Source organism: Cinclus cinclus, chromosome Z, assembly GCF_963662255.1.
Source record: "Cinclus cinclus chromosome Z, bCinCin1.1, whole genome shotgun sequence".
NCBI classification, from domain to species: Eukaryota; Metazoa; Chordata; class Aves; order Passeriformes; family Cinclidae; genus Cinclus; species Cinclus cinclus.
This window is the reverse complement of record NC_085084.1, coordinates 14755538-14774613: the sequence shown is the minus strand read 5'-3', so window position 1 is coordinate 14774613 and position 19076 is coordinate 14755538. Positions and strand designations below refer to the sequence as shown.

Below are 19076 nucleotides of genomic sequence, written 5' to 3'. Positions count from 1 at the left end.
CTTCACAAGTAAACTAGTGTTAAAATAAGATAGTTTGTATTACTCACACAGCACACATCACAAAATTACTCGATTCAAGAACAGATGACACCCAAAATTTTATTCTTGTGTCAGATGTAAAAATTTATTTATGCTATTTATCAAGTATTTAAATTTACACAAAAGACAAACACTTTAGCTTCAGGTCCAATTGTTCATCAGTAAGCCCTACATCAGAATACCCTTGACACTTCAAGGACAATTTTTACAAGACGCTTAGAACAGCAGAATATCATAAATAATGGCCAACTTCACAAGCCTGAGGGTCACTATCTCATCACTATTTCTCTGCTGAGCATAACCCACAGAACAGAAGAAGCCTTAAAGCCATTTTAATCCCCAAACACTGTCACTACTGCACTCAGAGCATTTAAATCACACTGCCCTGCATTAACACCAAACATTACAGCTAAAGATTTATCACAGCTTCCCCAAACAAAATGACTTTTCTTTTAAACATTACAAGAGAACTGTGCATCAGAAAAACTGCAAAATACACAATCATCCATTTGACTTGATTTTACAATAAAAATAATAACGGTCATCTATTTGTTAATTTCAATTCTTGTGTCATACTCCTTACCCCCTCCCTTCTCACTTAGGAAACTACACTAGACCAGGCAGTTTAATTGTAGCACTGAGGTAGCATATTTTAATTGAACAGAGTAACACATCTGATACTGTGCCTCCTCTCCTTTAAAGCACACACACACACACACACACACAAAAAATCCCCACAGTTTTTCAACATCTTTGGAGAAGACAGGCATGTAGTTCATTTCCAACAGCACTCTATTTTGAATTCAAAGCACAAAGCATTTCTGAATGGTATATACATTATACCAGCTTCAATGAATGAGAACATATACAAGAAGGAAGTATGTCAGTTTTATTAGATCTAGGGTTACATTTTAGCCCTATGGCACCTATTGTTCCCTATTATGAAATGCATCTTTACAGTCCCTGAAATTTAATTTCAAAGACGAGGATCCTGAAAAAGGGCAGCTGTGCCACTATTGGCAGAGCCTAATAATTGTAACAAAACCAGATGAAATCAATGGACCTAATATAAAGTCATCAGGAATTAACAACATGAGTACACTAAAGGAATCAAAGTTAAGGCAGAAGGTATGAATTAATCAACTGAAAGCACTTTTCATTCACTTAGAAGTTAAAGCTGAGACAGATAGCCCTAAAAATTACAGAAAAACCAACACCAAAAGACAAACAAAAACAACCCAAAACCAACCAACCAACCAACCAACACAAATCCCCCAAACAACAACAAAACCTAACAAAAAAACCAACAAAACAAAAAAAAAAAAACCACACCACTGCAAGAGTTCTAGAAGCCTCATTTCCTAACAAATTGAGAGTAACAGTATCTCAGCTTTGCCCTTCTGGCTAAAAGCTTTGGAAGACTAAGCTAAAGTCAAGCTGCACTCAAGACTGTAGCCTTAACTTCTAGACTGTTTATTAAAGTAACTCTTACAGACACACCTGTGTATTTAGAGGGAATAATAAACAGTGATCCTAAAGAACAGGAGTAATTTCCTGCTCTGCATGCCATGCTTGCACACATAGCCTTGTAAAACTCTGCTGAATGGTACACAATCCTCACCCAGCCCCAGGCTGGATTTTTGAATTCTTCCCTCCATCTTTCACAACAGGAAAGCAAAAACTTTTACTGCAGTTAAAATCCCTTGAGTCAGCTGCATGCTTAGGGGAAATTGGGTTTTAACACATTGGGAAACAGATTGAGAATGTAACTGAGATGACTGAAAAACTCCCAAAAAAACACCTGAACAGCGGAAGGAAAAATGCTTAAGTTATAATGACCAATTCAAGCTGTTTATGAAGGCATTGATGTTAATCTTTCAAGTAACCCAAAATGGACTCCAACACCTGTTATTAAGAACTTAAGGCTTTTATGAATACCCTCTTACATACAAAAGGAGTATTAAACAGAAGGAACTTGTTTACAGTAAATACAAACATCTGAAAAATCTCTGAAACCTGTTTATACAAATACTAATAAATTCTTTATTATTTTGTACAACTAGAAGGTGCACAGATTGGCATTCAAGCAGTCAATGCTGGCAAACATCTGTAAGACAATAACATGATTTACTTGGATAACAATATAGTTTAAAATGCCATAAATTAAAAAATAAGTTAGTTCACATTTTTTCCCCAGATTTTATGTACATCTTAGTCTTTAATGAGATTGTGCAGCCTTCTTCAGAAGCTCAAGGTCTTTCCGACGGCTTTTAATCACTCTGGCACAGCCATACTCTTCCAGTTGCAGAGGGATATACTTTTCTATCTGAACGAGCCCATGCCCAGCAGGACTGGTAGAGAGCTTAATCCAGGATGGCTTAATGTTTCCTCTGAAGCCCAGAAAGGCCAAGCTTCCTGTGACAGAAACATTCAGCGTTATCAAACCAGCCAAGCTCACTGCAGCACAATGTAGGATGGTTAGGTAGGAAAAGGCATGCTCACCCAGAATTTCTTCCCCCCCATTAGTCAGGACATTAATCCACTCTTAGCTTTACATGCACCACACAAGGAAATAATGATTTGCAACTTCCTTTCTCCTTAGTATTAAATACCCTGAAATCTTAATTTGAAAATACAGCTAATTGGACAGTTACAAAACCTGCTTTCTCAAGCACAGCTTATGCCATCACTCTGAACAGATGAGAGCTACCCCATGTAGCCTATAAACTCATAATCCCTCAAAATACCAATAGTTTTTCATTGCTAGCTTCAAGGTTTTTTAGAGCAGGAAATACTAGGCAGGCACAGGAGTATGCTTAAAGATAGATTTTCTGGGTGAGGCACCAAATACAGGCTTTAGGAAAAAATAATTTTGTGTGATCCACTGGCACAAGAAAAATGCTAGTTACTTCTCTGTTTGCAACAAGCTTCACACAATGGGATAAAAGGGGTTTCTGCCCCATCTGCTGAAAAGCTGCTCACCTCCCCTCTCAACAAGAACTGACACACAGCAGCCACACCAGTGCAAACTGGCAACCACCCTTCACCAGCTGCATCCTTCTCACACACCCCATGAGAAACCCACCATGCCAACATAAACAGAAAGACCAAGGCAGTGTCAAAGAAATGTGTAACATTTCCACCAACCGTTGCTCTGAAGATAAGGTGGTTTCACTGTCCCCAGGGACATAAAGGCTTCAGCTAAATTATTAGGAATTGCTACATCACCTCTTGTGCTCAGCAGAATGACAGACCTGCAAAAAGGAACAGCATAGACACAGCTGCTGTTATAAACATACTTTTCAGTATTTTGCTGCACACCTTTACAGCTAGCTGCCCTCAAAGTCCAATTCCATATGAGTATTTATGACATAGAAATAGTCAACCCTTTCTGGAAGCAGTACCCAGAACTTCTTGGTTTAAAACTGACTTTAAATTTTACTTCAAAATCATTGGAAAGTGTTACTTAAACACAGTTTAGCATTTTGTACCAAATAATCAAGTTTAGATATTGATCCAAAATTAAAAAAAATAAAATGCTGATTATTTTCTGACACTAACTCCTTATCTTTATTTAGTGATAAGGAATTTTCTCTCTACAGGGGAGAACAGTACAGTATCTTTCATGTGGTCCTTCCCATGGTCCTTATTAAACAAAGATATTCTTGTTTTAAGCAAAGCAGTGTTATTACATGGTGTTTTGTTAAAGAAAATTTTTTTGACAAAAAAGGCAACACCAGAAAAATTTTAAGAGTTCAAAATCTGCTTAGTTTTCTTAAATAAGGCTACACTGTCATATAAATTGCTCCTATGTTTCTCCTTTACCCTGAACTTGGACATACGTTTTGTTCACTTTCAGCACTCATGTAACATTATCTACCCATTATTGTTTAAATCCTTGTCAGAGAGCAGAGCTACAACTTGCAGGACATACTGCAAATGAGTGGTCATTGCACATACCTTTGTGGAATTCCAGATTTTAAATATGCATGTACATGCCTAATGTCTACTCCAGAAAATAATTTGTTTCCCAATATGGTGCCAGTGCAGGCATCCACTGCAACAGTAAGTATTCCATTATCCTTGAAGGAAAACATGGTGTCATTGACCTGAATGGGAAGAAAGAGAAAAGGAAATTAATCTGAGTCAAGCAGCAATTCTACTGCTAATTCAGTGATAACCTTAACTCAGTGTTAATCAATCAATCAATCTAGTTTAGACATAGTAATTTCCTTACAAATACTTGCCTCTCCCTAGCATCTCTTCAGTTTTCCCTTTGAAAGAACACTGCTAATGAGACTTCTGAAATTGCATAGGAGTCTTCAGCCTGTAGATTCTATAGGAATATTGCACATTCCAGGTGACTTACCACCTGCCTCAGTCACTGCTCCTGCTTTGGGAAGCTAAAATTCTGATACTGAACCCCCTGAATCACTTAACAGTAATACAGTTAATTGATTCCTGGAGCAGACTAGTTCCAGCCCAGTTTCTCCCTACTGAGTGCTCTTACTGTTTTGGATATGGCAAACACACTCCTGGAGAAGTTCACAGCTGCAAAGGTTAAGCTGCTCATGTGCCATTTGTCTACCTGGATAACTGAAGGCTCAGCCAGGCCAACAATGACACTGCAGAATGTAAGGGATGTGCAGACTAAGCTCTGTGGTGGGAAGGTGTCTGCAAATGGTATTTCACCACCACATACAAGTCTATTTCAGCATGTGAATGGAAAACTCAGACTAATCAACTTGTTATACAGTATCACATCACTTGGCTTATTTGGGCCACATTAGAACAAATACAAAAATCTACTGAGTCTTTAGCAATTGCCATTTAGAGGACTTCAGCAAAACTTAGTGGCTTGTGTGACCCATCCCACTAACTTGCTAATCTGCTTGCACTAGGACAGTTTCAACAAAATGGATTTAACTAACAAGTTGTTAGGTTATATGTTCTGTTTACTTCCAAAACCAGCCATAAATGTATACCCACACAGATTTAAACATGAAGCTGAACATTTTAAATTCTAATGGGAACATTTTTCTCTTCAGCAAGTAGGATTAAAATATAAAATGGAGATTTGAAGCCTTGTTTTTCTAATTTTTAAACATAAGCTTTTTAACTTTTTTTGAACCAATCTTTTCATCCAAGTGAAGAAAACTGAGGTCTGCATTATGTAGATCTGTACAACTGTTATAATACAAACTGCTATAGTGATATTTAAGAAGAAAACCATAAAGAATACTTACATATATAAATGCTTGCTGACCTCTGCTTGACTCTCTTTCATCAGATGAATTAATCTGCACAAGGAGGTAGTTTTTGTGAGGGTCACTGGTGAATACCATCTGGATATCAAACAAAACATTTAAGTACACATATTAATATTTCTTCAATACTTTATCATGCCAGTTTACAACAGACAGTCCATACTCCAAAGTAAATGTACCCATTTGTCAAGTGGCACTATTTATTGTACTAGTAATCCCAATATATATAATGATACATAGTGTAATCTATTTTATCTCTTAATTACAATCTCTTTAATTAATTTTAAATCTCTCAATTTTATCTCTTATTTTTTCTCAGCTTATAGCTGACACAATTTCAAGTTCATGCTAATAAGCAAAGATCCAAACAGAGAGAAGGTTTGCCACATAGATATCTGCAGCAAAGCTCTCCATGTAGCACAGACAATACTGCAGTGCAAGACATCAATCCACCTATGTCCCTTTTCTGTGGCACTTGGAGCAAGAGTTGCACAAAAGAAGAAAAAAAAATCCCTGAAACAACGTACTACAGAAAGAACTCCACACCTTAAAGGAGTCCAAGAAGATTATCATGCTGACCATTGAAATTTGGTAAGTGCAGTATTCTGCACTGAAAGACTGAAATTTGGAGTTAAATTGAGTAGACTGCATCACCAATTATACAATGCATGATAATTTTTGGTTATTTTATTTTACCTGAGTTGTGCCACATTTTGTACATGGTACAGTAGTTTTTTCTGGCATCTGCTTTATGACTGTTGGTACTTGGTAGTACTTTGGGTAAGCTTTTGCCATGCAATTACTTATCCCTTTTGATGAATCTTTGGTCACAATCTTGATCCTTTCACATCCCTGAGATGAGCAATAACTGTGACCATCCCTATTATATTTGGCTTGAAGAAATAAAAACAGTAATCTACACAAAAAGAGGAAAAATAATTAAATTAACTGGTGAAATATAGGTATTTATATTGAATCTTAACAGCTGTATTTCATGACTTTCAGAAGCAGACAAACTACAGTATTCACTTCTGTACCACTATCCAAAGGTTACAAAGTATTTACAGTTCACTAGAGTTAGGAAATCTCTAACAATGTATCTAAAATTCCCCACAATTAAAGGAGACATCAATATAAATGTATATGCTTCACAGAGAAGAACCAGTCCTCAGATCACTGGCTTGCAGAAAACAAAAACCAAATTGCAGGGCATTACTTCTTCCCTTGGTCATAGATCTTTGCAGAAATATTCAGTTTCACCCACCAGCACTCAACCATATAGCTGTGCTACTTCAAATGTCTGGAAATGCAATTTAGGGTGTAGTGGTCCATCATGTTCACAGAAGGCTGGTAGTTCTTCTATTACATTTTAGACTGTTATCAGAGCAGCTCTTACACAAAGCAATATAAATGTCTGTTCAAAAACTACATTCATTTGTGTATTTATAACAGAAAAGCACAGTAGCAGGTAACAGAACACAATAAGAGAAAAAATGACAAGCTCAGAATCAACGTCTGCAAAACTCACAAGTGATGTACACAGGACTTAATTTATTGAAAGCTGACCATATCTAAAACCTCTCAGAAGGATTTTAGTGGCCTGTGTGAGAAGTACCTTTGAAAGAGAGACTAGGACTTTTAGACTCTTTTGAGACAGCTGAAAACAGCCTAGGATTTTCAAAAATATGATTTTTAAATGTTGGAAGAGAAAGCTTCTTGGAAGTTTCTAGAATTTTCAATTTAACAGATAATTTTCTGAAGACTAAGGACTTAAATCCTAAAAGGCACTGCTCGGCACCACACCAGATACTACATTTTCCCCAGACATGGGGTAGGAAATATCTTTGGTGACTGTGGTGCTCCTGAAAAGTATTTCAATTACAGCCATGGTAGTTTGGAGATTTAAAGACATATAAGCATTCTTCCAAAGGATTTTGGGGTCCTTCTCAACAGCTTTCCTTTTATGCAGGTGTCCTAACCAGTCGCTTTTAACACTATTGAACTGAACATTTTAGGGTTAAACAACATCTTCTAGTTACCCAGTACTGTTGTCAAAGTAAAACCTCCTGTCTGATCGATTCTTTTCAAGCTCCACCATTGAAGATACAGACAGGTAACGCTCCACCTTGCTTGACAGAGCAGACGAACGCCTTTGAAAGGTTTCCAGTACTATAAGAAAATCTGTCTTTGGTTGGTAACAAAGACCAACGCGAATCCAGTCATTCCTAAAACCAAAATAAAATGGATGAGTCCTTGCAGGAACAGTTTAGGTGTCAATACAGAGCAAACAGATCACCAAAAAAAGAAAAAAAAGAATTGAAACAGGAAAACGAATAAGCTCCTAAGTCCCCAAACAGATGATCAAATCTGCACAGCCTTTCATTAAACATTTTAGTAACTCTGATTGTCTCAGGATATATTTGATTATACTTAATAAGTATATCTGCTAACAAAATCAAGTATCATAAGCTATTCAACTGCAATTTTGCTCAACCTCTCTATTGGTACATATTCTTTTCCAATAGTTTTTCCTTAAAGACACTGTACTGGATAAGTGTTTAACTTCAGATGCAGGTCTGTTGCTTAATTCCTTACTTTTCATACTTTAGTATTTGCAATTATGAAATAAAAAAACAAACCCAAGCTCTGGTCTTCCAGATGGCTACAAACTCATGCACAGTAATTTTGCAGGATGTAACTTCAGTATCACCTTACAATCAAAGCCACAAAGGAAAGTAAACATACTTGTTGAAGTTAATGAGATACAAATAGGTGACATTTGGAGCTTTTCCATTCCAATGTATTGTATAGCCCTTTTGGAGCATCACCACTGGCTGGTACTGCTGAAAGGCAGCTGCTCTCTGATTAATACCTCGAAGAACCATGGGATAGGCTGGATACTCATCTCGGACAATAGTCATGGAAAGATTCTGTCCATTCCAGGTTTGGACATAAACCTATATGACATTTAAGAAGGTGAAAATGGGAAGATTTGGTCTCTTCACAAAAGAAGATGAAATAGTGAAGCACAATCAGTACATTATTAACCAAAATGCTGTAATTTAATGTTCTTATTTATGCAATATACAAATCTCTTCTGAATAAAAGTCCTATTTAAAAACTATTACAAGTTTTTCTTGTTTTACAGATAAAATGTATGGAAGAGAAAACAAAATCAGCTATAACACCTGGTCACACAGACCAGGAACTAGAATGGGAATCAAACCTGTAAGACTTGTATTCAGAAGGTGGTATTTAACATCTCCAAAAAACAAACCAACAAAACAACCCCTTAAAATCCACTCTGAAAAAGAGCAGACAGAATTTGCATGGAAGAAGACACCTTCAATGCATAAATGTTTTAGCAGATACAGCTGCAACACAGAACTCTCAGCAAACACATTCAGTTTTATCTAGCAGGATCTGATACTGTACCCTCAGTCTGCTGAGAGGAAGTATGATATATATACAACTGGCTGAAGAGTGTGACATGAATAAAACTATTTTTTAAAGTAAAAAAGTTTTGAAATCCTAAGACAGGTAATTTTGTATTTCTTACGCTATCTGACTCCACAGGTAGGTTCATATTATAGATTTGCCCCAAACAGAAAGCCAAAATTACTAGCCTGTGCATAGTTCCCACTGCAAACCACTCCACTCCATTCTGTTATGTTAATGCATTTGGGGTGTTGAATCAAGTAATTATCCATTCGGCCCACATAGGTATCCCTGTAGTCAGTCACTGAACCATCTAGATCATGAAATATTGAGTTCTTGTCACCATCCAAATCTCCTTCTTCAAACCAGGGACCAGGCTTTCCAAAGAAGGCTTTCAAAGAAACCTGACAATGACAATAAAGTTTTTGCTTTTCCTGAGGTGAAACACAGACTAACAGTGCACATGTGCAGAAACACATTAATTTGACAAAGCTGATTAAAAACTTCACAATACGGACAGAAGAAACTTGCAAAGCAGACATGCTGGGTTTTAATAATAGGCTCTAGCCAGCTCTTGCTTCTGAGTGTTAGTATTACCTGCAGAAAATTTGTTACCAAGGATATACCAAACCTTACAAAATCTTACAAAAATTTCTTTTCAGCTTTACCTCAAGCCATGAATCATTTAGTGCTACATATCCTACATCTGTGTTGGTTTTTTTGCTCAGGAGACAAAGGATACACACTGTGTGACCTCCAGCCAGGAGATAAACTCTGAAGTAATGACCTACAGCTCTTGTCTGCATATGTTAAATACAAGAAAAGAAAACCATTTACAAGACTTAAGGAAAACTTGTCAAAAACTTACATTTGGACCAAACTTCACAAGAGAAATGTTATTTTTTGGAGTCATCTGCCATGGATTTTTCATCAAAAATCCAACTGCACTGGTAAACCTGTCTGGAGTTGGCACAAAGTTTTTAAATGTGCACTTGGTAAGGTGAATAGGTCCATCATAAATCTGAAAGCCTCTGATTGGAAATGTCCTGTTGATGCAAACAAATATTTATACCATCCTGTAATGAAACTCATTATATACTTGAATCTGTGTCAAATACATTTCCTCTCAGAGAAATCAATAAAGCAACAATTAGAGAATGACTCACAAGACAGATTTTAGTAAAGGAAATATGGTTTCTGTGCTTCTCTAATGAGTCAAAAAATCCCCTACTCCTAAATTTTCCTGTTTGCAGAGTTACCTCTGTCCATTTGCAAATGTGCCCCATTTTCAATATGAGGAATACAGCAGAAAACTAATACCACCTGCTCTTTGATTGATAGTGGCAACTGGAAGTGACTGCAGACTGAAGGAAAGCAAATGTTACTTCTAACCCAGAGAATGGCAAGCTGGTAAGGCTTAGCTTGATCATGACGGAGCCCCAGGACATGATGGAGCAGCTAATGCTAGAAACCATTTCCAGGTGCCTGAAGGACTGGAAAGTCTGCAGGAACAATCAGTATGGATTCACAAAGGAGAAGCTGATAAACTTCTGTGATGAAATGACTGGCCAGGTAGAGCAGTGGACACAGTCTACCAAAACTGCAGGAAGAGTTTTAACACTGTGTCCCATAAGATCCTCGTGAAGAATGGGCAGGATGAGAGGACAAATAGGTGGCACAAAGTGATGACACAAAGTCCTCTTGGAGACCAATAATTGGTGATGCACCCCAAAGGTCAATACTGAGTCCAGTCTTGTTCATTATCTTCATTCATTATCTGGATGACTAGGCCAGGTATAGTCTAAGGGCCAAGTCTGCAGAGGGCACAACACAGAAAGAAGCAGCTGATGCAGCAGAGGGCTGTGCCATAACCCACACAGGCTGGAGAAACGGGTGGATGGGAAACTCAAGAAATTTAACATGGAGGAATGTAAGGTCTTGCACATTGGAAGCAATAACAGCCCTTTGTGCCAGTGAAAAGGACTTATGGGTCCTAGAGGAAGCCAAATAAACCATAAGCCAAACAACGCGTCCTTGACACAGAGAAGCAAAAGGTATCTAGGGCTGCACTGTGAGAAGTGTTACTAGCAAACTGTGGGGAGTAATACTTCCCCATTTTTTCAGCACTGCTGAAGCAACACATAGAATGCTTGTCCCCAGTACAAGGCAGATATGGAGATACCAGAAAGCACACCAAAGGGCCACAAAGTCACTGGAGCTTCTCTCATTGGAAGAAACACTGGGAGACATGTTCAGCCTGGAACAGAAAAGCCTCAGGCAGGAATATCAATGTGTATCTGAAGGGAGGGTGCAAAGAACATGGAGCCAGGCTATTCCCAGAGACAAGACCAGGAGCAATGCATACAAAATGAAAAACAAGAGGTCCCTGCTAAACAGGAGAAAAATTTTCACTGAGAAAGTGACTGAGCACTGGCACACGTTGCCCAGGAAAATTGTGGAGAATCTACCCTTGGAGATATAGGTAAGAGACCTGAATGTTGTTCTGGAACATGAGCCCTAGGTGACAGTTCTTGAGCAGGGGAGTTGGAGAAGGTGACCTCCAGAGCTGGTGACCTCCAGAAGGTGACCTCCTCAGTTATGTGATTCCACACAACAAGACTGAATACCTCATACCACCACCACATTAACTTCTGCCCTTTAAATGGCTTAACAGCAAAAAACTAGGGTAGCTGGGGCCCACTGCACCCTTTATCCTACTTGGCCAAAGATGTGTGGGGACAGAACCTGGAGCCATGTGGGCAAGGCCAAGACATTGTGCTACTTGATACCATCTTACATCATGGCTAGGAGGTGGGGGAAAGGGACTCTCTCTTGCTTCCTGAAGGGACAGTGTTCCTTTTTCTGGGGAAGTAACACTGAGGTGACACTGGTCCTGATCAGAGGATCTATCCACCTGGAGAGCACTTTGGGGTGCTGACAGTCTCTTGGCCATCTTGTTCTTCATCTTGCAGTCCAACCAGTGCCAGGCTGAGTGGTGAGCTTTTTTTTGTACATAAATCACCTTTGTATTGTATACTGCTGCTATTACTGTTACTATTCTTAATCTCATTGTTTCCAGTACAATGTCTCAGCTTAAGATCTCAGTCTTTTATCTCTCTCACCTGAGGAGGTGGGGAATGGGGACAGGCTACAGGGGGCTCAATTTCCAGCTGGGTTTAAATCAAAACAATCTTCTTTCTTATTCTGTGGCAAGGATAGGACTTGCTACTATGTTAAACAAGCATCAGTGCAAGTCAAAGAGAAATGGATCATGGTCACAGATTGTGATCTGCCACAGAGTCCAAAACTGACCTTTGAAATTCTTTTGCCTGAAAGCTTTCTTCGAGACCCAAATACTTTTTAATCTAAGGTTTAATTTCAGTAGGATAACTTAAATTGATACAGCATAGGAACATGTGAAAGCATCAGATGAAACTCTGAGTTTCAAAATGTGAGTTTTGCTGCACACACAGGATGAAAAACAAAACGAGAGCATCACTTTCAATGGAGTCTTATTCTCTTACAGCTCAACTAAGAAGGTTCTTTACACCTGATACAGATAATTTTTCTTGTATTTCTACTACGTTTATTACATACTTACCGATTTCTAGGCAGAGTGCGCGTCTTGTTGTCTATTCCTCCAGTTCCCACATATTTATTTTGTCCACCTTGAAACCCATAATTCTTGCTCTCACCTATGAACAGTGACTCTGATACCTCCTGGCTGGCACCTTCATCATTTGGGAAGCTCCCATCACTATCAAAGCACATCAGAAATTAAGTCTTTAGCCAAGACTCTCCAGCATATGATTATACCAAGACACAGCACAGCTTTTACTTCTGTAACAGTCCTCCTCAAGTACAGACTTCATGTACAATACAGAAAGCAATAGATTTAATCATTAATATAGAGGCTAACTCAATGAAATGTTCAGCAGCACCAAGCATTAGAATTTCTAACTCCCTTTGTAGTGAAGCACCTTTTTATTTACAGCCCACTTTTCCAACCCTAGAATGAATTTGTCATAATCTAAATAGCAGTAATTTCAGCTCACTACCGAAGTTACTTGATATTTTTCATTAGAAAGAGACTCTACCCCTGCTAAATGCTCACCCTTCCTTCTTTTCCATTGCTCACTTTCAGCTGTTCAGGAGGAAAATAAAATAATGCCTAAGGAATCATACACTACCAGTAATACCTGAACTAATATAACAATTCTGGTAAAGAAGCAGCAAACTGTGGTGTAAATCAAGCACAGGCTGAACTAAAGTGGAAACTTTGGCAGCTGTGCCAGTTTACAGCCTCAATAACATCATCTGCATGACTGGAAACACAACCAGGTCCCTAACCAAAACTGCAGTATTATGAAAGCATACCTATTAGTTTTAATAGATGCATACAGGTTTTATAAGCTTCTATGCAAGGAAACATAGAAATTATTAACAAAGCACTCACCTAGCAAATGTCAAACCTATTCCATTGTCTGCAAACCTACAAGAAAGTCCAAAACATCAGTTGTTTTTTCTGAATTATCCTACAACTGGCTAATGCAAGAGCATATCCTGCTATGCACTGAAAAAAAATCTTTAGTTTTTCAATTAATGAACTTAGAACCATCACAAAGTTAACTTTTTTTAAAAGCATTGCTGTTAAAAAGTAGCAAAATAATTTTCTACACATTTTTGAGGATCTTCAGGGAGACAACAGAAATGCCAGTCTGAATTTACTGTCTCTACCAGCTTCTTTTTACTAGAGATGTTTTTTGCTCTTTAAGGCAGGTTCTCATTTAATCACATACAAACTTGCATATCTGAAGTTGTGGGATAGTATGAAAGCTAGTCATACTGAGAAGATCCTAAAGTTAACCATCACTGCTCTCCTATAAACCTGTTGTAATGCATTTTCATAAACAAAGCTTTCAGGGAGAACTTCTTAACAGCATGCAGCTGTTTGCTTCCAAACACCTACCCAGAGTTCTGAATGAGGATATCCCCTCCCCTGACCCAGGCTCCATGATCATTGTTTTTGAAAGATATTAATCTGTCAATCAGGGCAGCAGCTCGGGGTTTTTCAGGGTCTGCATCTTGATGAGGTCGGAACCTGGGAGAGATAAACAGTACAGTACAAGAAAACTTTTTATTTTACATGTACCATATACATTGTACTGAGTAAAACTGAAAGACAAACACTCATCTGATGAGCAAATTCCACTCTGCTTCATGTTTGGAATGGAAGAAGCTAGAAGCAGGTACATCTCTGGCTCTCTAGTACTAGCAAAGTATTTGTGGGGTATAATGAAGCAGGCATGTGAAACGCCTCTTTCCCAGTAAGTCTCACAGGCTCTTGCTCAGTCTTTCTAAGTTTCTTTAGCTGCCTTTAGCCTCCCTTTCTCCTCTTTTTCTTTCTGTCCTCCCCACTTGTAGTGAAGCACTAATGTGAAAGTTTGATGAAGGGAATGATAAGTTCCCTGAAAGGACACACAGGGCTGACATTAGATATGCAAGAACAGTCTGGACATTTGTCTAACTGGTCCTTCAAATGTTCCAAACTCTTCTGACATACAGCCACGCTGCTTCTTTGAGCATGCCTGAGATTTTTTTACTGCATTGCCACCAAGAATGTCTTGTACAGTAAATTATGACTGGAATCTAATTTAAATAGTAGGAAGAAACAGTCTGATTAAGAACTGCTGACATTTTCACTTGATTATCCCCAGGACCCCAGACAAAAAGTAATGTATTTTTAAAAACTGCCAACAGATACTTTGACTGTGTAAAGATACTCATGTCTGTTATCCAAATCACATAATATTCTTTTATTCAGATTTGGATCTGCCCCCTGCCCATCCAAAGGAGAAAGAGGAAGATAGGTAAATGTTGGGTTTTGATACTCTCAGTCTTCTCAACTAACATTTAAATCCTTCCAGTTCAGCTCCATGTACAATGATTAGGGACCTCACATAGTTATGCAGTGCCTCATTCCTTTTTTTTTCTGCTGTGAAACATAACCCCATTTCATGCACTGAGTTTCTTGCATCCTCAACACTTAGAGGCTCTCAGAGGGCATCTTGCCCCTCTCAAGTTCTTCCTGATTACCTGTTATGACTCAAGTAAACCGCAAGGGTTATATGGGAGCAGCAGTCACTTAACTTGTTTTAAATACAGGTCAATTGACAATAATCCATGAACCATATTTGCAGTGCTAATACATAGCTGACACAAAAATACTGACAATATTGGACAATATCCAGTATTTGTTTAACCACTATCCCAGGCTATTTTATTTGAAATTCGGGACAAGACTAACCAGGTGCAGTATAACCTGGAACTTTCCTAGACTTTTCATTACTTTCTCTCACTTTGTAAACTGAAGAAAATGCGGTTGATTGCACCACCTCTGCAAAGAGCCTTCAGCAGAACTGTACTACCGAGCTATGATCTCCAAGTCTAGAAGGAACAGCAAAAATAGTCAGCAGTAGGAAAGGTAAATGGATGCACTACTGAAACCTTTTTCTAATAATTAAAACTCAGATAAATAAATCAGAAGATCAGATTTTAAAGGAATACGTTCCTTTTAGCAGCAATTCCAGAAAAAAATTTAAGCACGATGGTAGAACATGCTTAAAACAATGTCTTCTAAGAGGATGGACACTACCCTGAGCAAAAGCTCAGAAGAAACCCAAATCCTTTAAGAGATACCACCTCTGTTGTTCCCAAAATAGATGAATAAATGAGGGAAAAGAACATACGAACTTGCGGTTTGGTTATAATTTATAATTTTTTTTATTGTATTAAAAGGGTTTTTCCCCATGTGAATGCAAGAGCAGTCTCAAAACTTTGCCATTTTTCACTCACTTGAAAAAAAATATCCTTTACCTTGCATTGTTGTCCAAACAAAGATATTCCCTGGGATCATCAGCACTAGCATTAGTTGTTTTAACACCCTTATCAATGAACAAACCAGCCTGAAACAAGCAAGGAAAGAAAATTCATACTATCCAAAATCAAAGACAGAATAAAAATGAAGTCTTAAAAATGTAAGCATTGCATTCCATACACATACAAGAAACTCTTAGATCTTTCCATTTGGCTTCAATTGGCATATTGTCTAGGGGAAAACTAGCTAATTAATATAATAAACCAGTTTGTGCTAAAATGAAAGGAATTATCTGTGATTAAAAAAAAATATGGAAAATTATCAAAATTCACTTCAGATTTCTTTCACAACATCTATTTCAGGTTTTCCATTTATTACCAGATGCTGTTCTGGAAAATCTGGAAGGCAATCTTATGGTGAGTTCATATTATTCTCATAAATGAAAAAGAATAGAAAACCCAAAACCCACTGAAAAATCCTTTGTATTTCGCTTTACCACTAAACTACCTTTACCACTAAAGATCATTTTGGTCCAAGCAGCAATAAGCGTGAAACTCAATAATCCAAAATTAAATAAATTACTTGAGAAAATAAAAGCATGAGGAAGCATTTGTGGTCTTTTACCTGAATTACCTACAAATACTTTCACCTCTGATCCAAATTACGATTTCAACTGAGTCTTATACACAAGAAGGTTCTCAGACGTGCTAGTGGAGCTGTCTTTTAACATGGAATTTTAGCACACAAATTCCTACCCTTGTTTAAAGATGACAACAGGTGAAATTATTTTCTTCACAATGCACTCTTGTACTCAGTATGTTCTAATTCCAATCTGAACCAAGTGCCCTACAGTCCCAAACACAATGTTAACACAACTTCCATCAAATACTGCATCATTTCTTGGTTTCCCAGGCAACCAACTGTCAGGCAAAATCAGTTTCATTTGGCAAAAAAAAAAAAAATCCCATAACAATTCTATGAGGTTTCAATGGTTAAACTGTGAGAATCTCCTGCATCAACCAAACACAAATAAGTACTTATTTAGAGTTTGGTAGCGTTATAAATTTCATTATATTTCTGCATACACACAGCAACTGGATTCCAAATGAAATACTTGAAGGGCTTCAGGTGGAGTGAAAATTTAGCTGAGGTGTGGAAATGGTTTAAAAGTCATACTAACAAAATACTCCTCAGTGACTGTAGGCTGAAAAGTCCATAAGAAAACTTGCAAATAAGTGAGCTCCTGAAGGCAATTTTAAAGCTTAATCTCTAGCCAGAGACTGCATCACCATGTGCAAACACCTGAGGCTCAGAAAAATAAGTTGTAGCTACTGCAGCAAGCTATTAGGTGAATCACTGCTATAATAAACTTTAATTCTTCAAGGCTCAGCTTTCTTCAGAGTAGGAAACAAAGCTGTAAAGAGTAGCATTTGAAATGCTACTTCTGAAAAAAGTATTTTATTAGAAGTATTGATTTTAGCTGTTTGTGCCTTAGGAAGATCTGAAACAGTGAATACCCAAAATGCAGCTAGAAAATACACCCATGCTGATTATACATTGCTCTACAGTACAGTTCAAACACAGCACAAAATCCAACCCCTACCCAGTTTAAAATGTGAACAGTCAAGTTCTAATATAGAATACTGAGAAATAAAAACTTCACTTTTTTAAAATAACATACTACATTACCTTAAAATTAGAATGAACCCTGTTGTTATAGAAGATTCCTAGGGGTGTAAGCTCTGATTTGGTTTCAATGGCTAAACTATGTGAATCTCCTGTAGCAACCCTGTGGAACAAATACCATATTCCAGCATCCTGCAAGTAATGAGAGAATAATATTACATAAAAGTGATTTTGACACTATTATTGGTGCTGACATATATTTTAAAATGAAGTCTCCAAACAACAATTTAATCAGGAAAACAGTCAGATTTTGCAAATAAGGCTATATTCTAGTGGACAATATCAACTAAAAGTGTTTTGCTTCTCAGTGAAGCCATTCAGAACCACACATTTAAGATGTTCTAATATTTCAAAGTAGAAAAGTGTCCAAGTTTATGTAATTTCTGCATTCCAGTTATGTCATCCCAAACATTAGATTTTCATTTACTAGTAGATAATACTATTAACATAAGATACTCAAAATCATTCCTCCTATCCTTACTGTTCCATTCTGTTAAGGTTGGTACATCTCTGTTCCCATCAAAATTTAAATGGCACAGCCAAAAACACCCTCAAGAGCTTTCAGAAGACAGGAAGAAAAGTACATCAAGCAATCTGGTCAGTTCAAGGCATTGTGCAAATGACATGCAGTAATAATTTTAGTATCTGTTCATTTTCTACACTTCTTTAATACCTCTGCCCTTAAAGAAGCCAGATTTGTCTGCTAAATGAGCTCCACAAAATTTCCCTTTCAACTACATCTGTGTTCACAAGATGTGGCATCGTGACATCCACATCACACACACCTACAGACATCAAAACCTTTACCTGACCATAGGCTGTGTGCCCTTAAGAAAATAACACCCCACAAGGCACATTGAAGGATTATACAGTAGCTAAAGAAACACTGAGTGCTCCCTCTCACAAAAGTAGTCAGCCTTTTCAAGAAACATGGATAAAGTGAATTCATCCTGGCTTAAAAGATTTAATGCATTTCACTCCAAGAATATACTGATTTTCCAATGAGTGCTTGGAAATTCTACTTTACAGTAACGTTCCCATCCCAGTGTGCAATGATGACACACTGACATTTCTGGTGATTAACCATTACAAAGCAAATATGGATGTTCCATTAATAAAAATACCAAAATCTTACCTCACATATAATTAAGTACAGTTCTGTGCTTGGCAGACTCAATTTTTATCCAAAACACCCCCTGATGCTTGAAAAATAGACTTAGATAAACTTAAAAGCTTGTTAAGCATCTACAAGCATTCAGAAAAATGAAAAGGTTGGGGTTTTTTCCTCTTTTCTCTCATACACACCAAAACAAAAGAAACATCTACTGCCCATACAGCCTTACAATAAGCTTCACTGCACAACCAAAGACCTGGGAGAGGAATGGAATTATTTGGCTGTGAATTGCTCTAGCTCATAGCAGCAAAAACTCTATAGTGCAGAGTCTATATGAGAACAGTTGAATTATTCTATTTCTGAAACAATAAGCTACGGTCTTTTTATACTGATGTGCTTACATCCATGCAAGGACGTGTATCAGAGCAGCTAAATTTTGTAACAAACACAATGTTTGCTCCAGTCAGGCAGATCCTGCTAAGAAAGGGAAGGCATCTACTGGGATGAGCTACACAGGCAGAAAAAGACCTTGCAGGACTTAAGCACCAGATCAAAGAAGCAAAGAAGCTGTTTACCTTAGCCTGCAATGCCTAAACTAGTTACATTAAATAAAGCAGGCAAAATGGAAAGACATTGTGTTTGACAGAAAAGAGCT

The 19076-nt window shown here is 37.6% G+C and overlaps 1 protein-coding gene across 2 annotated transcripts in view; it reads right to left on the bottom strand.

Annotated features, from left to right (window-relative positions):
* Positions 1–2070: 2070 nt before the first annotated feature.
* The window catches only part of CEMIP2 (cell migration inducing hyaluronidase 2), a 35506-nt gene continuing 18500 nt past the window's right edge, over positions 2071–19076 (bottom strand). For both annotated transcript variants that reach the window (XM_062512818.1, XM_062512819.1), the window contains 14 exons: positions 17311–17439; positions 15621–15709; positions 13714–13845; positions 13201–13236; positions 12346–12501; positions 9613–9790; positions 8933–9148; positions 8052–8263; positions 7346–7531; positions 6003–6222; positions 5286–5384; positions 4000–4148; positions 3187–3293; positions 2071–2454 (listed from right to left, as the gene is read on the bottom strand). In XM_062512818.1, the coding sequence (XP_062368802.1) occupies positions 2258–2454; positions 3187–3293; positions 4000–4148; positions 5286–5384; positions 6003–6222; positions 7346–7531; positions 8052–8263; positions 8933–9148; positions 9613–9790; positions 12346–12501; positions 13201–13236; positions 13714–13845; positions 15621–15709; positions 17311–17439 (2106 nt within the window). In that variant the 3' untranslated portion in view covers positions 2071–2257. The remainder of the gene's footprint in view (positions 2455–3186; positions 3294–3999; positions 4149–5285; positions 5385–6002; positions 6223–7345; positions 7532–8051; positions 8264–8932; positions 9149–9612; positions 9791–12345; positions 12502–13200; positions 13237–13713; positions 13846–15620; positions 15710–17310; positions 17440–19076) is intronic.